The sequence below is a fragment of the Macaca fascicularis genome, chromosome 11, assembly GCF_037993035.2.
Source record: "Macaca fascicularis isolate 582-1 chromosome 11, T2T-MFA8v1.1".
Taxonomy (NCBI): domain Eukaryota; kingdom Metazoa; phylum Chordata; class Mammalia; order Primates; family Cercopithecidae; genus Macaca; species Macaca fascicularis.
The window spans coordinates 71,358,519-71,381,388 of NC_088385.1; the positions used below are offsets into that span (position 1 = coordinate 71,358,519).

The 22,870-nt window shown below is 44.6% G+C and overlaps 1 protein-coding gene across 2 annotated transcripts in view; it reads left to right on the forward strand.

Moving 5' to 3' along the window:
- Positions 1-22,870, forward strand: part of RASSF3 (Ras association domain family member 3) — a 192,168-nt gene that overhangs the window by 95,212 nt on the left and 74,086 nt on the right. The window contains exon 1 of one of the 2 annotated variants that reach the window (XM_005571444.4): positions 11,363-11,611. The exons of the other annotated variant lie outside the window; for it this stretch is intronic. Within the exon in view, the coding sequence (XP_005571501.1) occupies positions 11,501-11,611 (111 nt within the window). The 5' untranslated portion in view covers positions 11,363-11,500. Of the gene's footprint in view, positions 1-11,362; positions 11,612-22,870 lie in introns of those variants that run through there. 2 annotated transcript variants of the gene reach the window in all.

Below are 22,870 nucleotides of genomic sequence, written 5' to 3' on the forward strand. Positions count from 1 at the left end.
ATGCACTACCATGCCCAGCTAATGTTTGTATTTTCAGTAGAGGTGGGGTTTCTCCATGTTGGTCAGGCTCTGAGCTCCTCAGCCTCCCGAGTAGCTGGGACTACAGGCGCATGCTGCCACACCTGGCTAATTTTTTTTTTTTTTTGTAGTTTAATAGAGATGGGTTTCACCATGTTGCCCAGGCTGGTCTCGAACTCCTGACCTCAGATGATATACCTGTCTCGGCCTCCCAAAGTGCTAGGATTACAGGCATGAGCCACTGCGCCTGGCCAAGAAACCCTTTTCTTTTTAAAGAAATAAAATGTCAGCTAGAGCCAGGTGCAGTGGCTCACGCCTGTAATCCTAGCACTCTGGGAAGTGGAGGCGGGTGGATTGCCTGAACTCAGGAGTTCGAGACCAGCCTGGGCAACATGGTGAAACCCCGTGTCTACTAAAATACAAAAAAAAAAAAAAAAAAAAAAAATTAGCCAGGTGTGGCAGCATGCGCCTGTAGTCCCAGCTACTCAGGAGGCTGAGGAGCTTGGAGCAGTGGTACACACGACCTGTAGTTCCAGCTATACACCACTCTGAGCCCAGGAGTTCAAGGCCAGCCTGGGCAGCACAGTGAGATCCAATCTCTAAAAATGAAAAGAAAGAAAGAAAGAGAGAGAGAGAGAGGGAGGGAGGGAGGGAGGGAGGAAAGGAAGGAAGGAAGGAAGGAAGGAAGGAAGGAAGGAAGGAAGGAAGGAAGGAAGGAAGGAAGGAAGGAGAGAGAGAGAGAGAGAGAAAACAGAAAGCCTCACAACTAAAGAAGGATTTCTCTCTCTCCCAAATTTGGAGTATAGGCCGGGCACAGTGGCTCACGCCTGTAATCTCAGCACTTGGGAGCCCAAGGCGGGCAGATCACAAGGTCAGGAGTTTGAGACCAGCCTGGCCAACATGGTGAAACCACATCTCTACTAAAAATACAAAAATTAGCTTGGCATGGGGGCGGGCACCTGTAATCCCAGCTACTCAGGAGGCTGAGGCAGGAGAATCGTTTGAAACTGGGAGGCGGATGTTGCAGTGGACTGAGATCATGCCACTGCACTCCAGTCTGGGTGACAGAGCAAGACTCTGTCTCAAAAAAAAAAAAAAAAAAAAAAAAAAAAAAATTGGGGGTGTAGCTCTTCCATTTATCTGTCTGGTTTCTTTTTCTTTTGTTTTGTTGTTTGTTTATCTTTTAAAGGAGACAGGTAATTATGACTTGGTCAGAGTAAACATTAATGTCAAGGACTTTGAGGGTCTGAGATACAAGGTAACATGATTATGATGATCAAGGATTTTTTCATCAGATACGTGCTTTCCCTTGGCCAGTTCTTATCACAGTAATGAGGAAATGCAGAAGCCTATGATGAAATTCACTTGGACACAGATATCAAACTATGGGCTTTATCTGGCAGTCCTCGTACCAGGTAGTGCCCTTTGCCCAAAATATTTCAGCTCATTCCATTAGGTCCTAGATATGTTGGATGGACAAATCTAGTGATGGAAAAGCCATTTGCTTTTCCTCCACCTTGTCCTATAAACCGGGGTTACCTCCAGGCCCACAGGTAACACATCCTTTCTTTGATTAAGGATGCGCCCAAACATGGAAATACTATCCTTATATGTAATCATATTAGCTAACATCATGACCTTTTATTATGTGCCAGGCACAATGTTTTGCATGTCTTAGTTTACTTAATCCCTTTAAGAATCCTACAAGGTAAGTGCATACTATTACCCTCCCTTTCCAGATGTAGAACTGTGGTTTAACCAGGTTAGATAATGTGCAGTGAGTCACACCATCTGAGCCCACATTTGAACACAGTCTGATTTCTTTTTTTTTTTTTTTTTTTTTTGAGACAGAATCTTGCTCTGTCGCTAGGCTGGAGTGCAGTTGCACGATCTTGGCTCACTGCAATGTCCACCTCCTGGGTTCAAGCGATTCTCCTGCCTCAGCCTCCCGAATAGCTGGGACTACAGGCGTGTACCACCATGCCCAGCTAATTTTTGTATTTTTAGTGGAGACGGGATTTCACCATGTTGGCCAGGATGGTCTTGATTTTCTAACCTCATGATCCTTCCACCTCAGCCTCCCAAAGTGCTGGGACTACAGGTTTTCTTTTTTCTTAGACAGGGTTTCATTCTGTTGCCCAGGCTGGAGTGCAGTGGCCTGATCATGGCTCACTGTAGCCTTGACCTCCCAGGCTCAAGCAATCCTCTCATCTCAGCCTCTTGAGTAGCTGGGACTACAGGCACGCACCACCATGCCCGGCTAATTTTTGTATCTTTTGTGGAGACAGGATTTCATCATGTTGTCCAGGCTGGTCTCCAACTCCTGGGTTCAACCTATCTGCCTGCCTCGGCCTCTCCAAATGCTAGGATTACAGGTGTGAGCCACCTGTGCCGAACCCAGGCTGATTTCTCACCCTGCATACTTAACAACCAAACACATTGCCTTTCAGTTATTATACCATTTATTCTTGTCATTGCCATGAACAAAATGGAAGCAACCAGGGTGATAGTTGTAGCCAATAGACACTGACCAAAGAGAAGAGCCGCTGATCGCTGATTGTATCGGTTCAGCTACTACAGAGCCTGTCCTCCAGCTACCAGCCTGATGTAATCAACTCTTATCATCTTTGAGTTTGTCATAGAATTTTTTTTGTTTGTTTGTTTAGACAGAGTCTTGCTCTGTTGCCCAGGCTGGAGTACAGTGGTGCCATCTCGGCTCACTGCAACCTCCACCTCCCTGTTCAAGTGATTCTTTTGCCTCAGCCTCCTGAGTAGCTGGGATCACAGGCACCCACCATACCCAGCTAATTTTTTTTTTTTTTTTTTTTTTTTTTTTTTAGTAGAGATGGGGCTTCACCATGTTGGCCGGGTTGGTCTTGAACTCCTGACCTCAGGTGATCTGCCTGCCTCAGCCTCCCAAAGTGCTGGGATTACAGGTATGAGCCACCACACCCGGCCTGTCAGAATTTTTCAGAGAAATTTTAGAACATATTTTTTTCCTTTTCAAAGTCAATTTAAATACCTCTGTTATGGGTTTTTTTTTTTTTTTTTTTTTTAATGTGAGAGAATGAACTTTTTAAATTATTTTTGGGGGAACAACTTAGTAATCATTTAAAAACTCTTACTTCTTTTTCTATCTGTCTCTACTGATTCTACCAACGTCAATGCAGGAGAACAGAACTTGGCAGAAATATTATGAGAGATATGACTATTCCAGCAGGAACAAAACAATGGGACTATAGGATGATAACAGGTCAACTCAACTGGCTTAAATAAGACAATATCTGGGCCGGGCGCAGTGGCTCACACCTATAATCCCAGCACTTTGGGAGGCCGAGGTGGGTAGATCACATGAGGTCAGGAGTTCAAGACCAGCCTGATCAACATGGAGAAACCCCATCTCTACTAAAAATACAAAATTAGCCAGGGTGGTGGCGCATGCCTGTAATCCCAGCTACTTGGGAGACTGAGGCAGGAGAATCGCTCGAACCCAGGAGGCGAGGTTGTGGTGAGCCGAGATAGCACCATTGCACTCCAGCCTGGGCAAAAAGAGCGAAACTTCGTCTCAAAAAAAAAGCAACGAGACAATATCTTATGTCACATAACAAGAAGTCCTAATTAGGGCGCTGTCAAAACAAACCTGGTTAATCAAAGAGCTATGAAGTCTTTTTTTTTTTTTTTTTTTGAGACGGAGTCTCGCTCTGTCACCCAGGCTGGAGTGCTGTGGCCGGATCTCAGCTCACTGCAAGCTCCGCCTCCCGGGTTCCCGCCATTCTCCTGCCTCAGCCTCCCGAGTAGCCCGGACTACAGGCGCCCGCCACCTCGCCCGGCTAGTTTTTTTTTTTGTATTTTTTAGTAGAGACGGGGTTTCACCGTGTTAGCCAGGATGGTCTCGATCTCCTGACCTCGTGATCCGCCCGTCTCGGCCTCCCAAAGTGCTGGGATTACAGGCTTGAGCCACCGCGCCCGGCAGAGCTATGAAGTCTTTGTATCGTTCTACTTTGCCATGTCTTCATGGTGTCTGTTTTGTCCACAGCATGGCTACAGAATTCCTTGGTACCATATGCAAGCATGCAAGGTCCAGAGGAAGAAAAGATAGCCTTTTTGTAGGTTTCTTTTTAAAGTGAGAAATATCTTCCCAAAAGGCACCAAGCTGACTTTCCCTCTGGTTCCAGTGGTCAGGTCTGTGAGACCCGTCCATGCCTAAAGCTATCCTTGGCAAGGGGAATGGGACCACCACGACTGACTCTGCACGTCAGGCCTTACCCTGAACTGAGATTGGACTTCTTTTCCTGAGGGGATTCTTGAATTAAAGTCCTTGTTTAGTTAACAAGAAAGAAGTGAGTGATGAATGTTAAGTATGCCATAAGGTCTAATATTTGGGGCAAGAGAGATGAATATTTGCTTGACCCTATTCTACGCCAAGGACTTTGCCTGGATTCTTTTACTTAATCCTTACAGTAAACCAAAGAAAATAATATGAGGACACTGTCATCCCCATTTTGCTGCTGATGAACCTGAGGCATAGAGAAGTTAATTAAATTGTTAAAGGTCACATAAGAGTCAGTGATAGAGTTATCATTCAAATTTGGGTCTGCTCGACCTCCAAGGACATGCTTTTTCCATATCACACAGGTATCAAGGTAATACTTATTTGTCAGTATGTGTGTGAACCTTTTATAAATCTTTGGATGAAGCATCTTAGTTCCCAGCACATTGTAAGAGTATTACCTATGATTATAATTACACACATATAAATCTTATTATGCATGTAGTTTCGTGATGTGCTTTAAAAAATATTTGCCAACCTCATGAGTGAAAAAAAATAGACTTTGTTTTCATTTGCTTTAGTTTTCATAAGCTTCAGCAGTCTATTCCCCACCCAGCAAACAAAGGGGTCCATTAAGAAGGTAAGTCAAATATTGTCATTCCTCTGCTCAAAATCTCTGGTGGTTTCTCATCTCAGAGTAAAAGCCAAAACTGAAGTCCATACCATTGCTTTCCAGGTATTACAGAAACACAGAAACAGTAACCCCTCTGTCTCTGTCATCTTTTCTTCTCTTCTTTTCTTTTTCTCTCTTTCTTTTTTTTTTTTTTTTTGAGATAGCGTCTCACTCTGTCACCCAGGCTGGAGTACAGTGGCACGATCTTGACTCACTGCATCAGTTACTTTTCCATCAAAATTCTTCCTACTATTCTGCTCTCCACTTGCCCACTTAGAAACACTGGCTTCTTGGCTCTTATTTAAACATGCCAAGCATCCTTCTGCCTCAGGGCCTTTGCACATGCTGTTCTCCCACCTGGAAATGTTTTTCCCACAGATATCTGTATGGCCAGCTCTCTCACCTCCTATACATCTTTGCTCAAATGTGACTTCATTGAGACCTTCAGTAACCAGTCCATGTACAACATTCTTTATCTTTCTTCCACAATTTTTGTGAAAGTACTTATTTCCTTCTAACATACTAGCTCCATTAGAATAAGCATTTGTGTTTGTTTTGTCCAGTGATGTATCCTTTGTGCTAAGATCAGTGTCTAGCAGATAGTATACGCTCAATAAATATTTGTTGGCTGAGTGAATGTTTTAACATATAAATGACTGATAAATTATTCATATTTCTTCTTTTATGAACTGCTTGTTCTGTCTTTTACTTATTTTTCTATTGGGTGTTCAACATTTTTATTGATTTGCATGAGCTCCCTATATTTTAAGTATATCAGTCCTGTGTTGTTTATATTGCAAACATTCCCCCCATTTTTTCCTTGTCTTTTAATATTGTATGTATGTGTGTGAATGTGTGTGTGTTTAAAATATTTAAATTTTTACATAATCAAATCCACAAAACTTTTCCTCTGTAATACCGTGTTATCTTTATTAGGACAAATTAGCAAAAGAAATATTTTACTTCTAAATATATTTAGTCAAAGGGTGAGTTGTGTTTGAAATTTTTTCTGCACTTATTACATCTGTGTTTCTATTATTCGTGGCAGTGGGTACTTAGCCGGAATATGATTTAAACTTTTTGATTGATAATCACATTTATATAGAATTGTTATTTTCATGACGATTTATCTGTTGAGCAAGAAAGGTTAAAACTGTAACTAAAGTCTCCCCTTTTATATTAAGGGAAATGATTTGATATACAGGATTATTAAAATTATAAAACATTTGTGTGTTTATAATACTTCACATCTTTTTTTTTAAAATTATAGTTTAAGTTCTAGGGTACATGTGCACAACGTGCAGGTTTGTTGCATATGTATACATGTGCCATGTTGGTGTGCTGCACCCATTAACTCGTCATTTACATTAGGTATATCTCCTAATGCTATCCCTTCCCCCACCCCCCACAATAGGACCCGGTGTGTGATGTTCCCCTTCCTGTGTCCAAGTGATCTCATTGTTCAAGTCTCACCTATGAGTGAGAACATGAGGTATTTGGTTTTCTGTTCTTGCGATAGTTTGCTGAGAATGATGGTTTCCAGCTGCATCTATGTCGCTACAAAGGACACGAACTTTGAGATGGAGTCTTGCTCTGTTGCCCAGGCTGGAGTGCAGTGGTGTGATCTCGGCTCACTGCAAGCTCTGCCTCCCAGGTTCATGACATTCTCCTGCCTCAGCCTCTGGAGTAGCTGGGACTACAGGCGTCTGCTACCGTGCCCGGCTAATTTTTTCTTTTTTTTTTTGTATTTTTAGTAGAGACGGGGTTTCACTGTGTTAGCCGGGATGGTCTCGATCTCCTGACCTTGTGATCCGCCTGCCTCGGCCTCCCAAAGTGCTGGGATTACAGGCGTGAGCCACCGCGCCCTGCCCAAATAAAGTTTTAAATCGATTCCTCATTTAACGTAGAAACAAAGGCGTATTAGGCTATAAATGTAATCATTAGGATCTTATATCACTGAAATAGTAATGATGATACAGTCTACATACAAATTCAATTGTGTGTTTGATGATAAGTCCTTTCAAAACTGAACTTGAGCTGTGCATGGTGGCTCACACCTGTAATCCCAGCACTTTAGGAAGCCAAGGCAGGCGGATTACCTGAGGTCAGGAGTTTGAGACCAGCCTGGCCAACATGGTGAAACCCTGTCTCTACCAAAAATACAAAACTTGGCTGGGTGTGGCGGTGCGCGCCTGTAATCCTAGCTACTCAGGAGGCTGAGGTGGGAGAATCGCTTGAACCCAGGAGGCAGAGGTTGCAGTGAGCTGAGATCATAGCACTGCACTCTAGCCTGGGCGACAGAGTGAGACTGCATCTCAAAAAAACAAAACGAAACTTGAACTTCGTTGCATACATTTAACTTTATTTATTCTACCCCCTTCCCTGAATTTGAAATGTTAAAAATGTCTGGTTGTTTAACATGACATTTTGAATTTTTACAGATACAATTTTCATGAACTAAATTTTAAATTCACAGTATTTTAATTTAAAATGCTACTAAGCTAGGCATGGTGGCTCACACCTGTAATCCCAGCCCTTTTGGAGGCCAAGGTGGGAGGATCACTTGAGCCCAGGAGTTCATCAAGACCAGCCTGGGCAACATAGTGAGATCTTGTCTCTACAAAAATATATATATATATATAAAAATTAGCCAGGCCTGGTGGCATATGCCTGTAGTCCCAGCTACTGGGGAGCCCAAGGTGGGAGAACTGCTTGAGCTTGGGAGGTCCAGGCTGCAGTGAGCCAACATGGCACCACTGCACTCCAGCAACGAAGTGAGACCCTGTCTCAAAAAAAAAAAAAAAAAAAAAAAAAAAGTTACCAGAAAAATATACAAATATCATTACGCTGCTTTTAGGAAACAAAATCACAATTCTTCGTTCCTTCCTTCCTTTATTTATTTATTTATTGTTTTTTTTTTTGAGGCAGAGTCTCCCTCTGTCACCTAGGATGGAGTGCAGTGGCATGATCTCAGCTCACTGCCACCTCTGCCTCCAGGGTTCAAGTGACTCTCCTACCTCAGCCTCCCGGATAGCTGGGACTACAGGCATGTGCCACCATGCCCGGCTAATTTTTTTATATTTTTAGTAGAGATGGGGTTTCACCATGTTGGTCAGGCTGGTTTTGAACTCCTGACCTCAAGTGATCCGCCGGCCTCGGCCTCCCAAAATGCTGGGGTTACAGTCGTGAGCCACCTCACTCGGCCCTTTCCTTTATTTATGTTTGTTTGTTTGTTTTTTGTTGCTTAGAAGCAGTGCTTCCATTTCATTATTTGATCATCGCTTTTTAAATTATTTTATTTATTTATTTTTTTAAGAGACAGACTCTTACTCTATTACCCAGGCTAGAGTGCAGTGATAAGATCATAGTTCATTACAGCCTCAAACTTCTGGGCTCAAGTGATCCACCCACCTAGCCTCCTGAGTAGCTGGGACCACTGGCATGTGACACCACATTGGCTAATTGTTTTTTGTTTTTTGTTTTTGTTTTTGTAGAGACAGGGTCTCATTTTGTTGCCCAGGCTGGTCTTGAACTCCTGGCTTCAAGCAATCCTCCCACCTCGGCCTTCCAAATTGCTGGGATTACAGGTGTAAACCACTGTGCCTGGCCTAATCATGCCTTTATAAAAAAATCATTTTTTTTAGAGAACAGGTCTCACTATGTTGGTCAGGCTGGACAGGAACTCCTGAGTTCAAGTGATCCTTATCCTCAGCTTCCCCCTGTACCCCACTCAATCATGTCTTTTTATTATAACTGATTCTGATGGTATGCTGACAGATATATAAATTAATCCGGTCCTTTGGAACTTAAAAATAATACAATGAAAAAAATCATTTTTGTGGTGTGGTGCATCATAAAGCTATTTATTTATTTATTTATTGAGATGAAGTTTTGCTCTTGTCGCCCAGGCTGGAGTGCAATGACGCCATCTCGGCTCATTGCAACCTACGCCCCTCCCGGTTCAAGCGATTCTGCAGCCTCAGCCTCCCGAGTAGGTGGGATTACAGGCGCGCGCTACCACGCCCAACTAATTTTTGTAGTTTTAGTAGAGGCGGGTTTTCACCACGTTGGCCAGGCTGGTTTCCAGCTCCTGACCTCAGGTGATCCACCCTCCTTGGCCTCCTACAGGCGTGAGTCACAGCCCCCGCCCAATGAAGCATTTTAATGCATTTTTCCTCAAAGTATTGATAAACTTCAACTTGTTTTGGGTAAAATTATTTCCCCCTTTCTACCCACAATAAAATGAGTAATTTAAGTCCTTAACCTACACATTATTCTTACATTGGTATATTTAATAAGAGCTGCGCTAATATTATATCTGAATAATGAAATAAGAGAAACTAAAAAAGAAAAATTTGTCATAAAGCCCTATTCTCCTACATTAGATTATGTGCATGGCACACACAGGGATCAGCTTAAACTGGGTGAAACTTACATGGAGTTAGAATTCCTGGCTTCCTATCATTCAGTGGCTGTGTGGCTAAGAAGACTTTAATGTTGTAGGACCTTTAAAATGGGCTGTAACTCAAAGGCCCTTTTTCTGGAGTTGTTGTGAATCATGTGGGGTAATATACTATTTTACAAGATGGATGTGTAAGCCCTGAAGGTGGAGCAGATTTGCAAGCCTTCTTTCAGCCTGGGGACAGTAGGATGACTCATGAGCCAATTCTTCTCTCCTTCCCGTCATTTCGGGTCCAACTCTTCCTCCTGTAGTCCACAAAAGAGCACGGCTGACCGGCTGACCGAGACCAAGCAGAGAACCCAGTAGGGTTTGTGACCACGTTCAGATCAGCAGAACGCAGAGCAGAACGGTCCGAGTACTGCCGCCTACAGCCACTTTCCTCTCTTTAAGCCTCAGCTGCTGCTCTAGGTGTAAAACCGGCATAAAATAGTACTACCTACCTTACAGAGTTGCTCGGAGGATTGAAGGAGATAATGTAAGAGAGTTTGGCTAGTTTGGCTATGCTGGACATTTTCTCTTTTCTAACGTCTCTCTTCCCCTTCTAATGAAACCTCCTCTGAAGCTCGCTAACCATAGCAGGGCTTGCAGCTTCAAAAGAACCTTTCAGTCAAGATCTTGAAATTAGTATGATTTGGGGCCGGGCGCGGTGGCTCAAGCCTGTAATCCCAGCACTTTGGGAGGCCGAGACGGGTGGATCACGAGGTCAGGAGATCGAGACCATCCTGGCTAACACGGTGAAACCCCGTCTCTGCTAAGAAATACAAAAAACTAGCCGGGCGAGGTGGCAGGCGCCTATAGTCCCAGCTACTGGGGAGGCTGAGGCAGGAGAATGGCGTGAACCTGAGGCAGGAGAATGGCATGAACTGGGGAGGCGGAGCTTGCAGTGAGCTGAGATCCGGCCACTGCACTCCAGCCTGGGCGACAGAGGGAGACTCCGTCTCAAAAAACAAAAAAACAAAAAAAAAGAAATTAGTATGATTTAAATCAGTGCAGTAACACTAAGGTGTAAAAGACTGTTACCCACAGGTGGCTTTAAAAGAGGATTAGCTGACTGGAAGAATTTTAGAAAACATGGAAACTTTTTTTTTTGTACGTGGATGAATAGAATTCCCTGATCTCCTTATCCCCACCACTTAAACCATGCCTGTGGGTGACCGTGGAAGGCTGATTGTGGCGGGGACATTTACAAAGCACATTTAATTAATAAGCACTCGATTGTTCTGTAACTATAGAACTAGTTCACCCTTCAGTTGCACTGAGTGCGCCTAAGATAACGATCTTATCTGGAAGTGAGCCCTCGCTAGAAAGAAGGGGAAAAGGATAAGACCGAAGCTCAAATGAATGACCAGAAAGGATGTTTTCATTCGAATAAACTCAACCCAGTTGTTGACCTCCGCACCCATCTCTGCCAACTTGAAATCCTCCAGGCGGGGCGAGCTGCTGGGGTTCAGGACGGCTGCAGGAAGCCGTGGGACGTGGGGGGCCCTTCCACAGGGCCGGGCAACCCCCACCCACCCCCACAGGACCCTGGGAGGGGGACGAGCAGGGTGTGGACAGCAGAGAAAGTTCCCCGCTCTGCCCCCGCCCTCTCCGAAACTCGAGCCAGCAAGGCTGGGGGCGGGCGGACGGCTCGCAGAGGAATTTGCAGTTTCCGGGAGGTTGAGGAAGCGACCCGAGCACAGCTCCACCAGATGCAGCCCTAGTGCCCGGCTTTCCGGGTTCCGCGACGCTGCCGGGAGAAACCCGCGCGCCTGGAAGGGGCGGGCCGGGCCGGGCTCCCCCCACCTGCGGGCGGGCGAGGAGGGTCGGGCCCGCGCCGGGTGGGGCTCGGCCGGTCACCCGTCCGGGGCGGAGCCCAGGGAGGCGGGGTCGAGGGCGCACCGGGGCCGAGCCGCGCCTGGAGCCGGGCGGGGAGGCGACGGGAGGGGCCGGGACGCCTGATTGAGCGGCGGCCGCAGCTGCAGCAGGACGGCCCGGGGCCGCGCGCCGGGAACCTCGCGGGGCTGGCGGGCGCCGCACCCCCTCCCTGGCCGCCTGCGCCCCCGGGAGGCCGCCCGGGCGCTACGGGACCGGCAGCATGAGCAGCGGCTACAGCAGCCTGGAGGAGGACGCCGAGGACTTCTTCTTCACCGCCAGGACCTCCTTCTTCAGGAGAGCGCCTCAGGGCAAGCCCCGCTCCGGCCAGCAAGTGAGTGCGAGCGGCGGGCGCTGCAGTCTGCGTCCCGGAGCTCCAGGGAACCCGCCAGCCCGCACCCCCTGACTCCACGTGTCTCTGCGGGGCGCTCGGGGGATGCTCGCCGGGAAGGAGGAACGGGCCAAGAAGTGGCTTCTGCCTTTTCGGGTCCCGGGAACGTGCCTGGAGCTTGTGCATGTGGGCGAGAGAAGGCGGAGGAAGGGCGGGGAGGCTGAGGGCCGGCTTCTGCCTTCCGCGCCAGATGGCCTCTGCAGCTCCATCTCGGGCCGCCGCCTGCGGGGAGCAGTCCCGGAGCCAGCAGGCGTCCCCGGGCCTCTCCCCCATGTTTCCCCTTAGCGTCCCCGCTGGGTCGACGGTCGGGTTCGCGCGCCTGTCCTTCCTGTTAGTCTGCTCACTCATCTGTGGCCCCCGGAGTGGCTTGGGGTCAACGTGTAATAGCTAGGGGTGGCCAGGTGACCTGGCCTCCCCTCTTCCTGGGCCGGGCGCCGCGGTGGGGTGGGGGTCCAGGGGTACCGCGGGCCTCGCTACCGTAGGCGCTAACTAAATCTCGGTTGCGGGACTCAGGGTTGTGCGTTTCCTGTAACGCTAGGTTTTTTGGTGCCCAGATGTTTTGCAAACAAGCTCCGATGCTAAATACTAGCCAGCGACAGCTAACCTTTTGGCCGGTTTCTTCCTTTTTTGGAGGCAGCACGCCGTGGGAAGCACGACTTGGGAAAAGATGGGAAGGGAACTTGTGCTAGTTTCGCCAGCCGTAGCCGTGTTTCTTAGGGAGGCCTTCCCGAAACGGGGCACGTCGGCTGGACTGAGGACCCCGGTGCTAGAACCCGCGGCCTCCTGGCACTGGGAGCCGCACCAGGGAGCCGGGCCAACCCGCTCACATCAGATTACAGAAGATCGTAATGGAACAAATTTGTTGCTTTTAGAAAATAGGCGTTTGCCAGACATTTCTATTAATACCAGACTGAGACCTAGAGACTAGAAGCAACTTCTTGCTTCTAGTTCAGGGGCCGGATGATAACTTTTTCTGGTGGGTGTGGGAGGGTGCAATCTGTCAGGGTGGTCTTGCCAGACCTCTTAAGTTTAGCCACTTGCTGAAGTAAAATTCTTTCTAAAATTCGGAAGTTGTAGTCTTTTCAGGCTCTTAAGTCTCAAACCAGGAGGAGGAGAGGAGACGGTGAAGGGTAAGCTAAAGTCAAGTGCCCTTATTCAGTAACCGCAGTTAATCTCCAGTCAAGTCCCAGTGCCATAGTTGTCCGTCTTGTATTGTTTCTAAGACTTAAGGCCCCACTATTTACGAGTCACTTTGAGTGGGATCTCTTACTTTCCGCAGAGTGTGTTCTAAAAGCATGAGATTTTGCTGTGAAGTTTGGAAGTTGGAAATGCCCTCCCCTCCCCACGCCTACCCTCCCTGGGTTACAGAAAAATTGCATTTGCTTATGCTTTTTCCATTTTGCTTTTCTCTTTCTTGGCTCTCTCTTCCCCTTGTCCGTTTTGCATTTTCTCCTTTCGTTTATGTTGCTTTCATCACTTGACATGAAAAGGAACTCATGCTAGTTTGAAGTTTATTCCAGAGGTGTCTGCTAATCTGAAAACTAGCTGGTTCTTGGATTCTCCAGGGGTGAGATGCCACAAGGGCCAAAGTATTCAGATTGGAATTGTATGACAATCCTTTAGTGCTTTAAAGAGTAAAGACATCAGATTTCTTTTCCAGGTTTATATGCATTTAGCATTTTTTTTTTTTTTTTTTTTGAGATGGAGTCTCACTGCATTACCCAGGCTGGAGTGCAGTCGTGTGATCTCAGCTCACTGCAACCTCTGCTTCCCTGGTGCAAGCGATTTCCTTGCCTCAGCCTCCCAAGTAGCTGAGATTACAGGCATGCACCACCACATCTGGCTAATTTTTGTATTTTTAGTAGAGATGGGATTTCACCATGTTGGCCAGGCTGGTCTCCAACTCCTGGCCTCAGGTAATCTGCCAGCCTCGGCCTCCCAAAGTGCAGGGATTACAGGTGTGAGCCACCGCCCCTGGTGCATTTATTGTTTCTATGTTGTATGCATTAATTTATGTAATATTCATCTAGCATATATACTCAGGGTAGTAGTATTTAGCATTTAGAATTAGTCTAACGTTAATATGTATTTTGAAATAATGTGTTGGAAATCAGGACAGGAAAACATAGTTCCGTGCTTGAAGAGCTTCATATGTGTATCTGAAGTTTTATTGCCTGCATATTTTTCCCTTCTAATATAAGACATGTAAGGTGCTGAGTTGTAGGAGTTATTTGCCAGGCGAAGTGTTCTAAACTGAATTTTAGTGGGCATTGTGGTTTATTTAAAGAGGTGATACGAATGTTTTAAAATTCCTGGTAAGATTGGTGAATTAGGGAAGTAAAACATCATAAATTTAAAGCAAAGCACTCTTAATGTAGAACGTTTCTTTTCTCTAAGGTTAGATAAGCTTTTTTCTTCATTTTCATGCTGATGATTATAAGAATAAGATAAGCACTTCTGACATATAGCATAGTAGTGAAATTTATCCTTTCTCTAGAGAGATGGAAAGAGAGGTGTTGCTAGAAGGATCTATTAGAGATACAGTGATTTTTTTTTGGATGTTGTACCACCTAGTGGAAAAGTGAGAAAAATTAGGTTTCTAGAATTCTTGAAAATATGCCGAGAAAACAAGATGTTTGTGGTAAATGCAGAGTGGGGAGAAAGGGGTGAGGGAGTGGGTAGACTAGAAATTTCTTTATTCTCTTGCCAGGCAAGGGAACATAGCCTAACTTCTTTCTATCCCCAACAGTAACAAAACCTTATAGATATAAAGAAAATATGGCCGGGCGCGGTGGCTCAAGCCTGTAATCCCAGCACTTTGGGAGGCCGAGACGGGCGGATCACGAGGTCAGGAGATCGAGACCATCCTGGCTAACCCCGTGAAACCCCGTCTCTACTAAAAAATACAAAAAACTAGCCGGGCAAGGTGGCGGGCGCCTGCAGTCCCAGCTACTCGGGAGGCTGAGGCAGGAGAATGGCATAAACCCGGGAGGCGGAGCTTGCAGTGAGCTGAGATCCGGCCACTGCACTCCAGCCTGGGTAACAGAGCGAGACTCTGTCTCAAAAAAAAAAAAAAAAGAAAATATTATCATTTTTTTTTCCTTATTTTAAACCCCATTCTTAACAACAACAACAACAACAAAATGGAAAAGGGTTAAAAACCTGTCTAGGCCAGGTGTGATAGCTCATACCTGTAATCCCAGCACTTTGGGAGGCTGAGATGGGAGGATTGCTTAAGCCCAGGAGTTCGAGAACAGCCTGGACAACATGGCAAAACCCCGTCTCTACAAAAAAAATGCAAAAATTAGCCAGGCATGGTGGCACCCGCCTGTAGTCCCAGCTGCTTGGCAGACTGAGGTGGGAGTATTGCTTAAGGCTGGGAGGCAGAGGTTGCAGTGAGCTGTGATTGCACCACTGCACTCCAGCCTGGGCAACAGAGCGAGACCCTGTCTCAAAAACAAAACTGTCTAAAAGATATAAAGGGAATGAACATAAAACTTTTTGTGGCAGTTTGAATGTTATGTTTATTGTATCCCCAGGGTCTGGATCAGTACCTGATATACAGTAGTTGCTCAGTGAATGCAAGCTGAATGAATGAATGTTTTTCTGATTTGATAATAACTGGATTTTTTTTATTTTTTTGAGATGGAGTTTTGCTCTTGTTGCCCAGGCTGGAGGGCAATGGCGCGATCTCGGCTTACTGCAACCTCTGCCTCCTGGGTGCAAACGATTCTCCTGCCTCAGCCTCCCAAGTAGCTGGGATTACAGGCGCCTGCCACCATGCCCAGCTAAATTTTGTAGTAGAGACGGGGTCTCACCGTGTTGGCCAGGCTGGTCTTGAACTCCTGACTGCAGGTGATCCACCCACCTCAGCCTCCCAAAGTGCTGGGATTACAGGTGTGAGCCACTGCGCCTGGCCCCTGATCTTTACCATTTTCAAATGTACTCTATCTTATGGTTCTCCCAAAAACTGTATGAAACATTAACTTAATGAAAGGGGGAGGTATTATTTAGTGATTGTGTAAGGCCCACACCTAGATAGCAAGAAGGCTGGAACTCAGGTTTTCTGACTCAAATTACACTCTCCATTTTGTTGCTTTTTAGCTATAAAAATAATTTTACGGCCCCATATTCCCTTTGCAAATAAGGACACCTAAAATTTAAGAGTTTCTTAAAAATTTTTTTTTTTTTTTGAGATAGATTCTCACTATGTTCCCCAGACTGGAGTGCAGTGGCGGGATCTTGGCTCACTGCAGCCTCTGCCTCCCAGGATCAAATGATTCTCATACCTCAGCCTCCTGAGTAGCTGGGATTACAGGCATCTGCTGCCAGGCCTGGCTTTTTTTTTTTTTTTTTGTATTTTAGTCGAGACAGGGTTTTGCCATGTTGGCCAGGCTGGTCTTGAACTTCTGACCTTAAGTGATCTGTCCTCCTTGGCCTCCCAAAGTGCTGGGATTACAGGCATGAGCCACCGTGCCTGGCCGTTTCTTAAAATTTCAACTCCCTGACGTGCACATATTGTCATGACAGTGTTTATAATTTGTATTTGTGGATTCCTTGTGTTTCAAAGGATCCACCTAATCATTGTTTTCAGCAGAATCAAAAATGTGGACAGTTCTGTAATTTATTATATGCCTTCTTGATTTCCCACCAAAATCAAACTGCCTGTAAATAGAGGACACATTCAAATTTCCAAAGAGTAGAAATGGTCTAAAATTATGATCTGTTGGAGTGTGTCTTACCTCTTAGCTAAGCTCCCTCTCCTGAGCCTTTGGTAGTTCATGGGAATAAGGAAATGAGACAGTTTGCTTTAGAAGTAGGATAGTCAAGAAGTCTTGAGAAACGTGAAATTGTCTTCTGAACAACCCACACATAAAAAAAATTGTGCTAAAGAATTTTTCAGTAAGTAAGCCTATGAGACTCCACATAGCAGGCCTCATCTTCACCCTTTTGGTTTTCCCTTTCTTATTCAAATACTTTTGTGCCTCAGTTATTTGGTTGTGTCTTACTGCTAGAATCAATAGTAATGAGCTGCACTCTTTTATTAGTGTTTCCATTAGAAGTTTCAGAGCTAGATCACTGGGGTAAAAGGATCGTGGTTTATGACATTATAGGTATTTTGACTATACTAGCCGTTTTTTTTTTTTTTTTTTTTTTTGAGATGGAGCTTCGCTCTTGTCGTCCAGGCTGGAGTGCAGTGGTGTAATCTCGGCTCTCTGCACCCTGTGCCTCCTGGGTTCAAGTGATTCTCCTGCCTCAGCCTCCCGAGTAGCTGGGATTACAGGTGCCCGTCACAATGCCCAGCTAATTTTTTGTATTTTTAGTAGAGACAGGCTTTTGCCATGTTGGGCAAGCTGGTCTTGAACTCCCGATCTCAGGTGATCCACCCACCTCGGCCTCCCAAAGTGCTAGGATTACAGACGTGAGCCACTGCTCCTGGCATATACTAGCTTTTTAAATGCTAATTTTTAATTCCCGTATTATGGAGCATAAACATTTTCACTAGACATTTTGCCTAGCGCAACGTGATTTACACATCTTGTCTGCATGTCTGATGTGTTCTGTTCTTACATGATATTAATCCATTGGAATTTTGTGTTTGTGTGAGCAAGATTCACAAAGGCATATTCCTTTAAATGAATTTCAAGAAAATTAGTTTCTAGTCTTATAAAGCCTCATATTTGAGCAATATACTCCTTATCCCATTTCTTCTTCTGGCTAACTCGCAAGATTTGGAATTATTTGGAAAGCAGTGACACAAAACATTTTTGAAAAGAAAGGCTAAAAATATCCAATAATGTGGTTTTTCTTTTTAGACTTCCTTTGGCAGTCAGTGCCTGTCATACTGTTAACATTCTTTTTCTGGGAGAAAAAAAGACCCGAGGCTGACCAAATGCTTTCTAGTGTGGCCTGATTACCAGCTCTTAGCCCTGGGCATTAGCCCTTGCATTTTCCACCCCCAGTCTCCAAGCAGAAGTAGCTGTCTTTAAATAAAGGTCCCAGTTTGAAACATGCATTTCACTCCTAATTTGGCCAAAGGCCATTGGCTAGCAGTCCCTCTTCAGAGGGGATGGTGAAAAGACAGTAGGATATATGATAAATGCATGCAAAGGAGCTTCTCTTCTATATGACAAATCTTGGCTAACTTAGCCTCTTTATATCTTCCTTTCTTTGAAGAGCTACACACATTTGCCTTGTAGGAAGTTTTTATTCTCATCACAAGCAGGCCTCTATTACAAGGCCCCCGTTTATTGTTCACCCTGTGATGTAATAACTTTGAGGACTTTAGCCATGTTAGCCTTCTCTTTAATTCCTTTCAGGCCCCATCCCCATCTTGGAACCATGGCCAGGAGTTGCCGCCCTCCATTCTCCTTAACATGTCTACTCAAAAAAGTCTAAAAGCCCTCTGTTCTTTCCCTTCATAGCAAAAATTACAATTTGTCATTATATTTTGTTTAATGAGGACCGAGATTAGCATTTTTTACCTACTACATAAAATAAATTCTTAGCAGTTAAGGTGCTTGAAAAAATGAAAGCCTGCTCATTTTGGATGGATGTCCCAGTATTTGGTACTGTTAGTTTTCCTTTATACACGAATGTACACAGTGTCTCCCCCTTTCCAAACTAGACCATAAGCCTTCACAGTATCTTACTGGTAGTAGTGATTTAAAATGGTATGGTATTGGTGATACCTGTGATTACTGGTTAGTCAAAATTCACTTTATATACTTTTCCCTTGTTTTAAGAAAACTCATCATGTATTTGTTAATCTATTTAGTTGACAATTTATTGAGTGCCTACTATGTGCCAGATACTGTTCTAGGCTCCGGGGTTAGGGTGGTGAACAATATACAGTCCCTAGCCTCTTTTGGCAATGTTTTTAAAAAGCTTACCCGTGGCCGGGCGCGGTGGCTCAAGCCTGTAATCCCAGCACTTTGGGAGGCCGAGACGGGCGGATCATGAGGTCAGGAGATCGAGACCATCCTGGCTAACATGGTGAAACCCCGTCTCTACTAAAAATACAAAAAACTAGCCGGGCGTGGTGGCGGGCGCCTGTAGTCCCAGCTACTCCCAGCTACTTGGAGGCTGAGGCGGGAGAATGGCGTGAACCCGGGAGGCGGAGCTTGCAGTGAGCCGAGATCGCGCCACTGCACTCCAGCCTGGGCGACACAGCGAGACTCCGTCTCAAAAAAAGAAAAAAAACAAAACTAGCAGGGCGAGTTGGCGGGCGCCTGTAGTCCCAGCTACTTGGGAGGCTGAGGCAGGAGAATGGCGTGAACCTGGGAGGCGGAGCTTGCAGTGAGCTGAGATCGTGCCACTGCACTCCAGCCTGGGCGACAGCGCGAGACTCCGTCTCAAAAATAAATAAATAAATAAATAAAATAAAAAGCTTACCCAATAGGCAAATGAAAATGTCTCTCTTAATTTTTCCCTAAAGAGCTTGCTCCTTTAGTGTATTTGAGGAAACTTTGAAATGTAGTTTTTCAGGAACACACCTATTTTGTAGTGCGGTAAAGCTATACATTGATTGATTGATTGAGTGATACGCAGTCTTGCTCTGCCGCTCAGGCTGGAGTGCGATGGTGCGAGCTCTCCTCACCGCAACCTCCGCCTCCTGGGTTCCAGCGATTCCCCTGCCTCAGCCTCCCCAGTAGCTGAGATTACAGGCGCGCGCCACCACGTGCAGCTAATTTTTTGTATTTTTAGTAGAGATGGGGTTTCACCATGTTGGCCAGGCTGGTCTTGAACTCCTGACCTTGTGATCCACCCGCCTTGGCCTCCCAAAGTGTTGGGATTACAGGAAAGAGCTACTGCGCCTGACCCTATACATCTATTTAGATGGGAATGTTGACGTGGAAATGTATCCCTTCCTGTTTTACATCCCTGTGTAAAACAATTACATTTCCTTATTGATGACTGTCTTCCAACAGAAACATAATCATCTTCAAGGTTAGAAAATGTTTTTTTAGTAACTTCAACCAGAGTTAACTGAACTGGTTAATTCACCAAAATGTTAACCAAAATTAACCAAAGAAATCAACCAAATTTGGTTTATTTTCCAGCTCTTTTTTTTTCTTTTCTTTTTTCGTTTTTAAAGAGATGGGATCATTCTATGTTGCCCAAGCTAACCTGCAGTTGTTATTCACAGGCATGATAATAGTGCCCTCTAGCCTCGAACTCCTGGGCCCACATGATCCTCCTGCCTCAGCCTCCTGAGTATTCCTGGTTTTTCTTAATAGTTTAAACAGATAGTTCTGGTTTGGCTATCAGTAGTGTTGTTAAATAACTTTTGTTTGCTTAATGTTTTTGTTTTTTTTTGGGATGAGTCTTGATCTGTTGCCCAGGCTGGAGTGCAGTGGCGTGATCTCGGCTCACTGCAACCTCTGCCTCCTGGGTTCAAGCAATTCTCCTGCCTCAGCTGGGATTACAGGGGCATGCCACCATCCCCAGCTAATTTTTGTATTTTTTAAGTAGGGACAGGGTTTTACCATGTTGGCCAGACTGGTCTCAAACTCCTGACCTCATGATTCTCCCGCCTCGGCCTCCCAAAGTGCTGGGATTACAGGTGTCAGTCACCGTGCCTGGCCCTTTTTTTTTTTTTTTTTTAAATGGAGAGGGCCAGATAATGCTCTAGGAAGGATGTCAGAACCCATAAAAAATGATGAGTGTGTGAAATATATGTAAAAACCTATGTAACAAATCAGAAAATATATTCTGAGATAGAAGTGACCATTCTAAAACTGTGCTGTACAATACAGCAGTCACTAGCCACATGTAGTTTTTGAGCACTCAAGAGGTGGCTAGTCTGAATTGAGATTGCTGTGAAAAATACACACTGGATTTTGAAGACTAGAAAGAAGTAATGTAAAATATATTATCATAATTGAAAAATTGCAATTACATGTTGAAATGATAATATTTGATAATATTTGAGTTAAGTAAGTTTAATGTTACTTATTTTTTGCATGGCTACTGGAAAACTGAAAATGATGCATGTGGCTCGCATTATATTTTTGTTGAACAATGCTGTTTGCTAAAGCAGAGCTGGCAGCCCTTGCCGGAGGTTTGAATCTCCATTGTTTTGGTGGCTGCAGATGGATGGATGTGGGGGTACCAGCCTGGTGTGTTGGAAAGATTTTTCTTTGTGAAGGGGAACTTGCCCTTTACTGTTGGGGATAGTTTCTTCTCAGCCTATCCAGGGACACACCAGCATTTTGGGGTTGTGAAACTTTTGTGTGAGGAACTTCCCCTTTTTTTTTCACATGAGCCAATAAGATAAAACTGACCTAATGACATTCTCAGTGCAACTCTGCCTTCAGTTTATGGAGAGAAGAGGGCTCATGTTTCATAGAGTATTAAAGCAGCAAGCTTAATATTTTGCATTTTATGGACTGTAATTGCTAACTGCTGCTACATGATTCAGTCAGCTAAGAATAATTTACTAATTATATATTGCAGCACTCGGTTCTTTTTCCAGATGCTAAACAAAGTGAGATAATTAGAGGAGGAAAAAGGGTGAGTTTGGGAATTAGAGACCAGAAGGATAGATTTAGAAGATCTTGGAGTTAACAGACTTAGAATATAATCAGCAAAGGGTTCACTTAAAATTAGTGCAGGTTGCCAGGCATGGTGGCTCACGCCTGTAATCCTAGCACATTGGGAGGCCGAGGTGAGTGGATCACGAGGTCAGGAGTTCAAGACCAGCCTGGCCAATATACTGAAACCCCATTTCTACTAAAAATACAAAAATTAGGCGGGCATGGTGGCGCATGCCTGTACTCCCAGTTACTCAGGAGGCTGACGCAGGAGAATCGCTTGAACCCGGGAGGTGGAGGTTGTGGTGAGCCGAGATCGCGCCACTGCACTCCAGCTTCGGCCACAGAGTGAGACTTCATATCAAAAAACAAACAAAAAAAAGAAATTAGTGTAGGTTGACCAAGTGTGTGTGTGTTGTGTGTGTGTGTGTGTGTAGTTTTCTAAATTCATTTTCCAAGTATTGAATATTCACAGTGATGCTAGACTTAAGTGCTAGAGATTCGGTGGTGAACAAAACAGATTGAAACCTGCCTTTATGGGGGGCCTATATAGGTTCGTCTGAATTTGACTAGTCTAGATACTTCTTATAAGTGAATTTGTACAGTAATTGTCTTTTTGTGACTGGCTTAGTTTACTTAGCTTGATGTCCTCAAGATTTATTCATGTTGGAGTATGTGTCAGAATTTCCTTCCTTTTAAAGGCCGAATAATATATCCATTGTATGTATGTATCACTTTTTGTTGATCCATTCATCCTTCCATAGACATTTGGATTGCTTCCACCTTTTGGCTTTTGTGAATAATGCTGCTATGAACATGAGTGTACAAATATCTCTTAAGGACCCTTCTTAAAACTTTTTGCGATATATACCCATAAGTAACAATTGCTCTAGAACTCTAGAATCATATGGTAATTCTGTTTTTAATTTTTTGAGGGCTACTATACTGACAAATTTGAGTCCTTATTTAAACCCATGATTATGGAATACTGCTGCTTGATTTCAACTGTCATTTGGTTGTCTACATTGTATTTTATTGAATTGGCATTATTCCCCAAATATTGGAAAATGTGGAGGTTTCTAATTTTTGCTACTGTAAATAGCACTAATAAATACCTTGAACATGAAACCTTTTCCATTATGGATTAATTTTATAGGATAGTTGTACAAAAATGGAATTTTACTGATTATGAGGGTGTGACTTTTTATGACGGTAGTTATATATTGCCAATATTTGTCTATTTTTAAGTTTCATTACATCCTTACCTCCATTGGATATAGTCATTAAAACAGAGAAAGAAAACTTCAGTAACTAAAGGCACCTTATTGCTATTTAATTTGCCTTCCTTTATTATTTTTTAAATTATTTATTATTATTTTTTGAGATGGAGTTTTGCTCGCCACCCAGGCTGGAATGTATGGCACGATCTCGGCTCACTGCAACCTCCGCCTCCGCCTCACTGCAACAGGAGAACCAAGTGATTCTCCTGCCTCAGTCTCCTGAGTAGCTGGGATTACAAGTGCCCGCCACTACACCCTGCTAATTTTTGTATTTTTAATAGAGATAGTGTTTCACCATGTTGGCCAGGCTGGTCTCAAACTCTTGACCTCAGGTAATCCACCCGCCTCGGCCTACCAAAGGGCTGAGATTACAAGCATGAGGCACT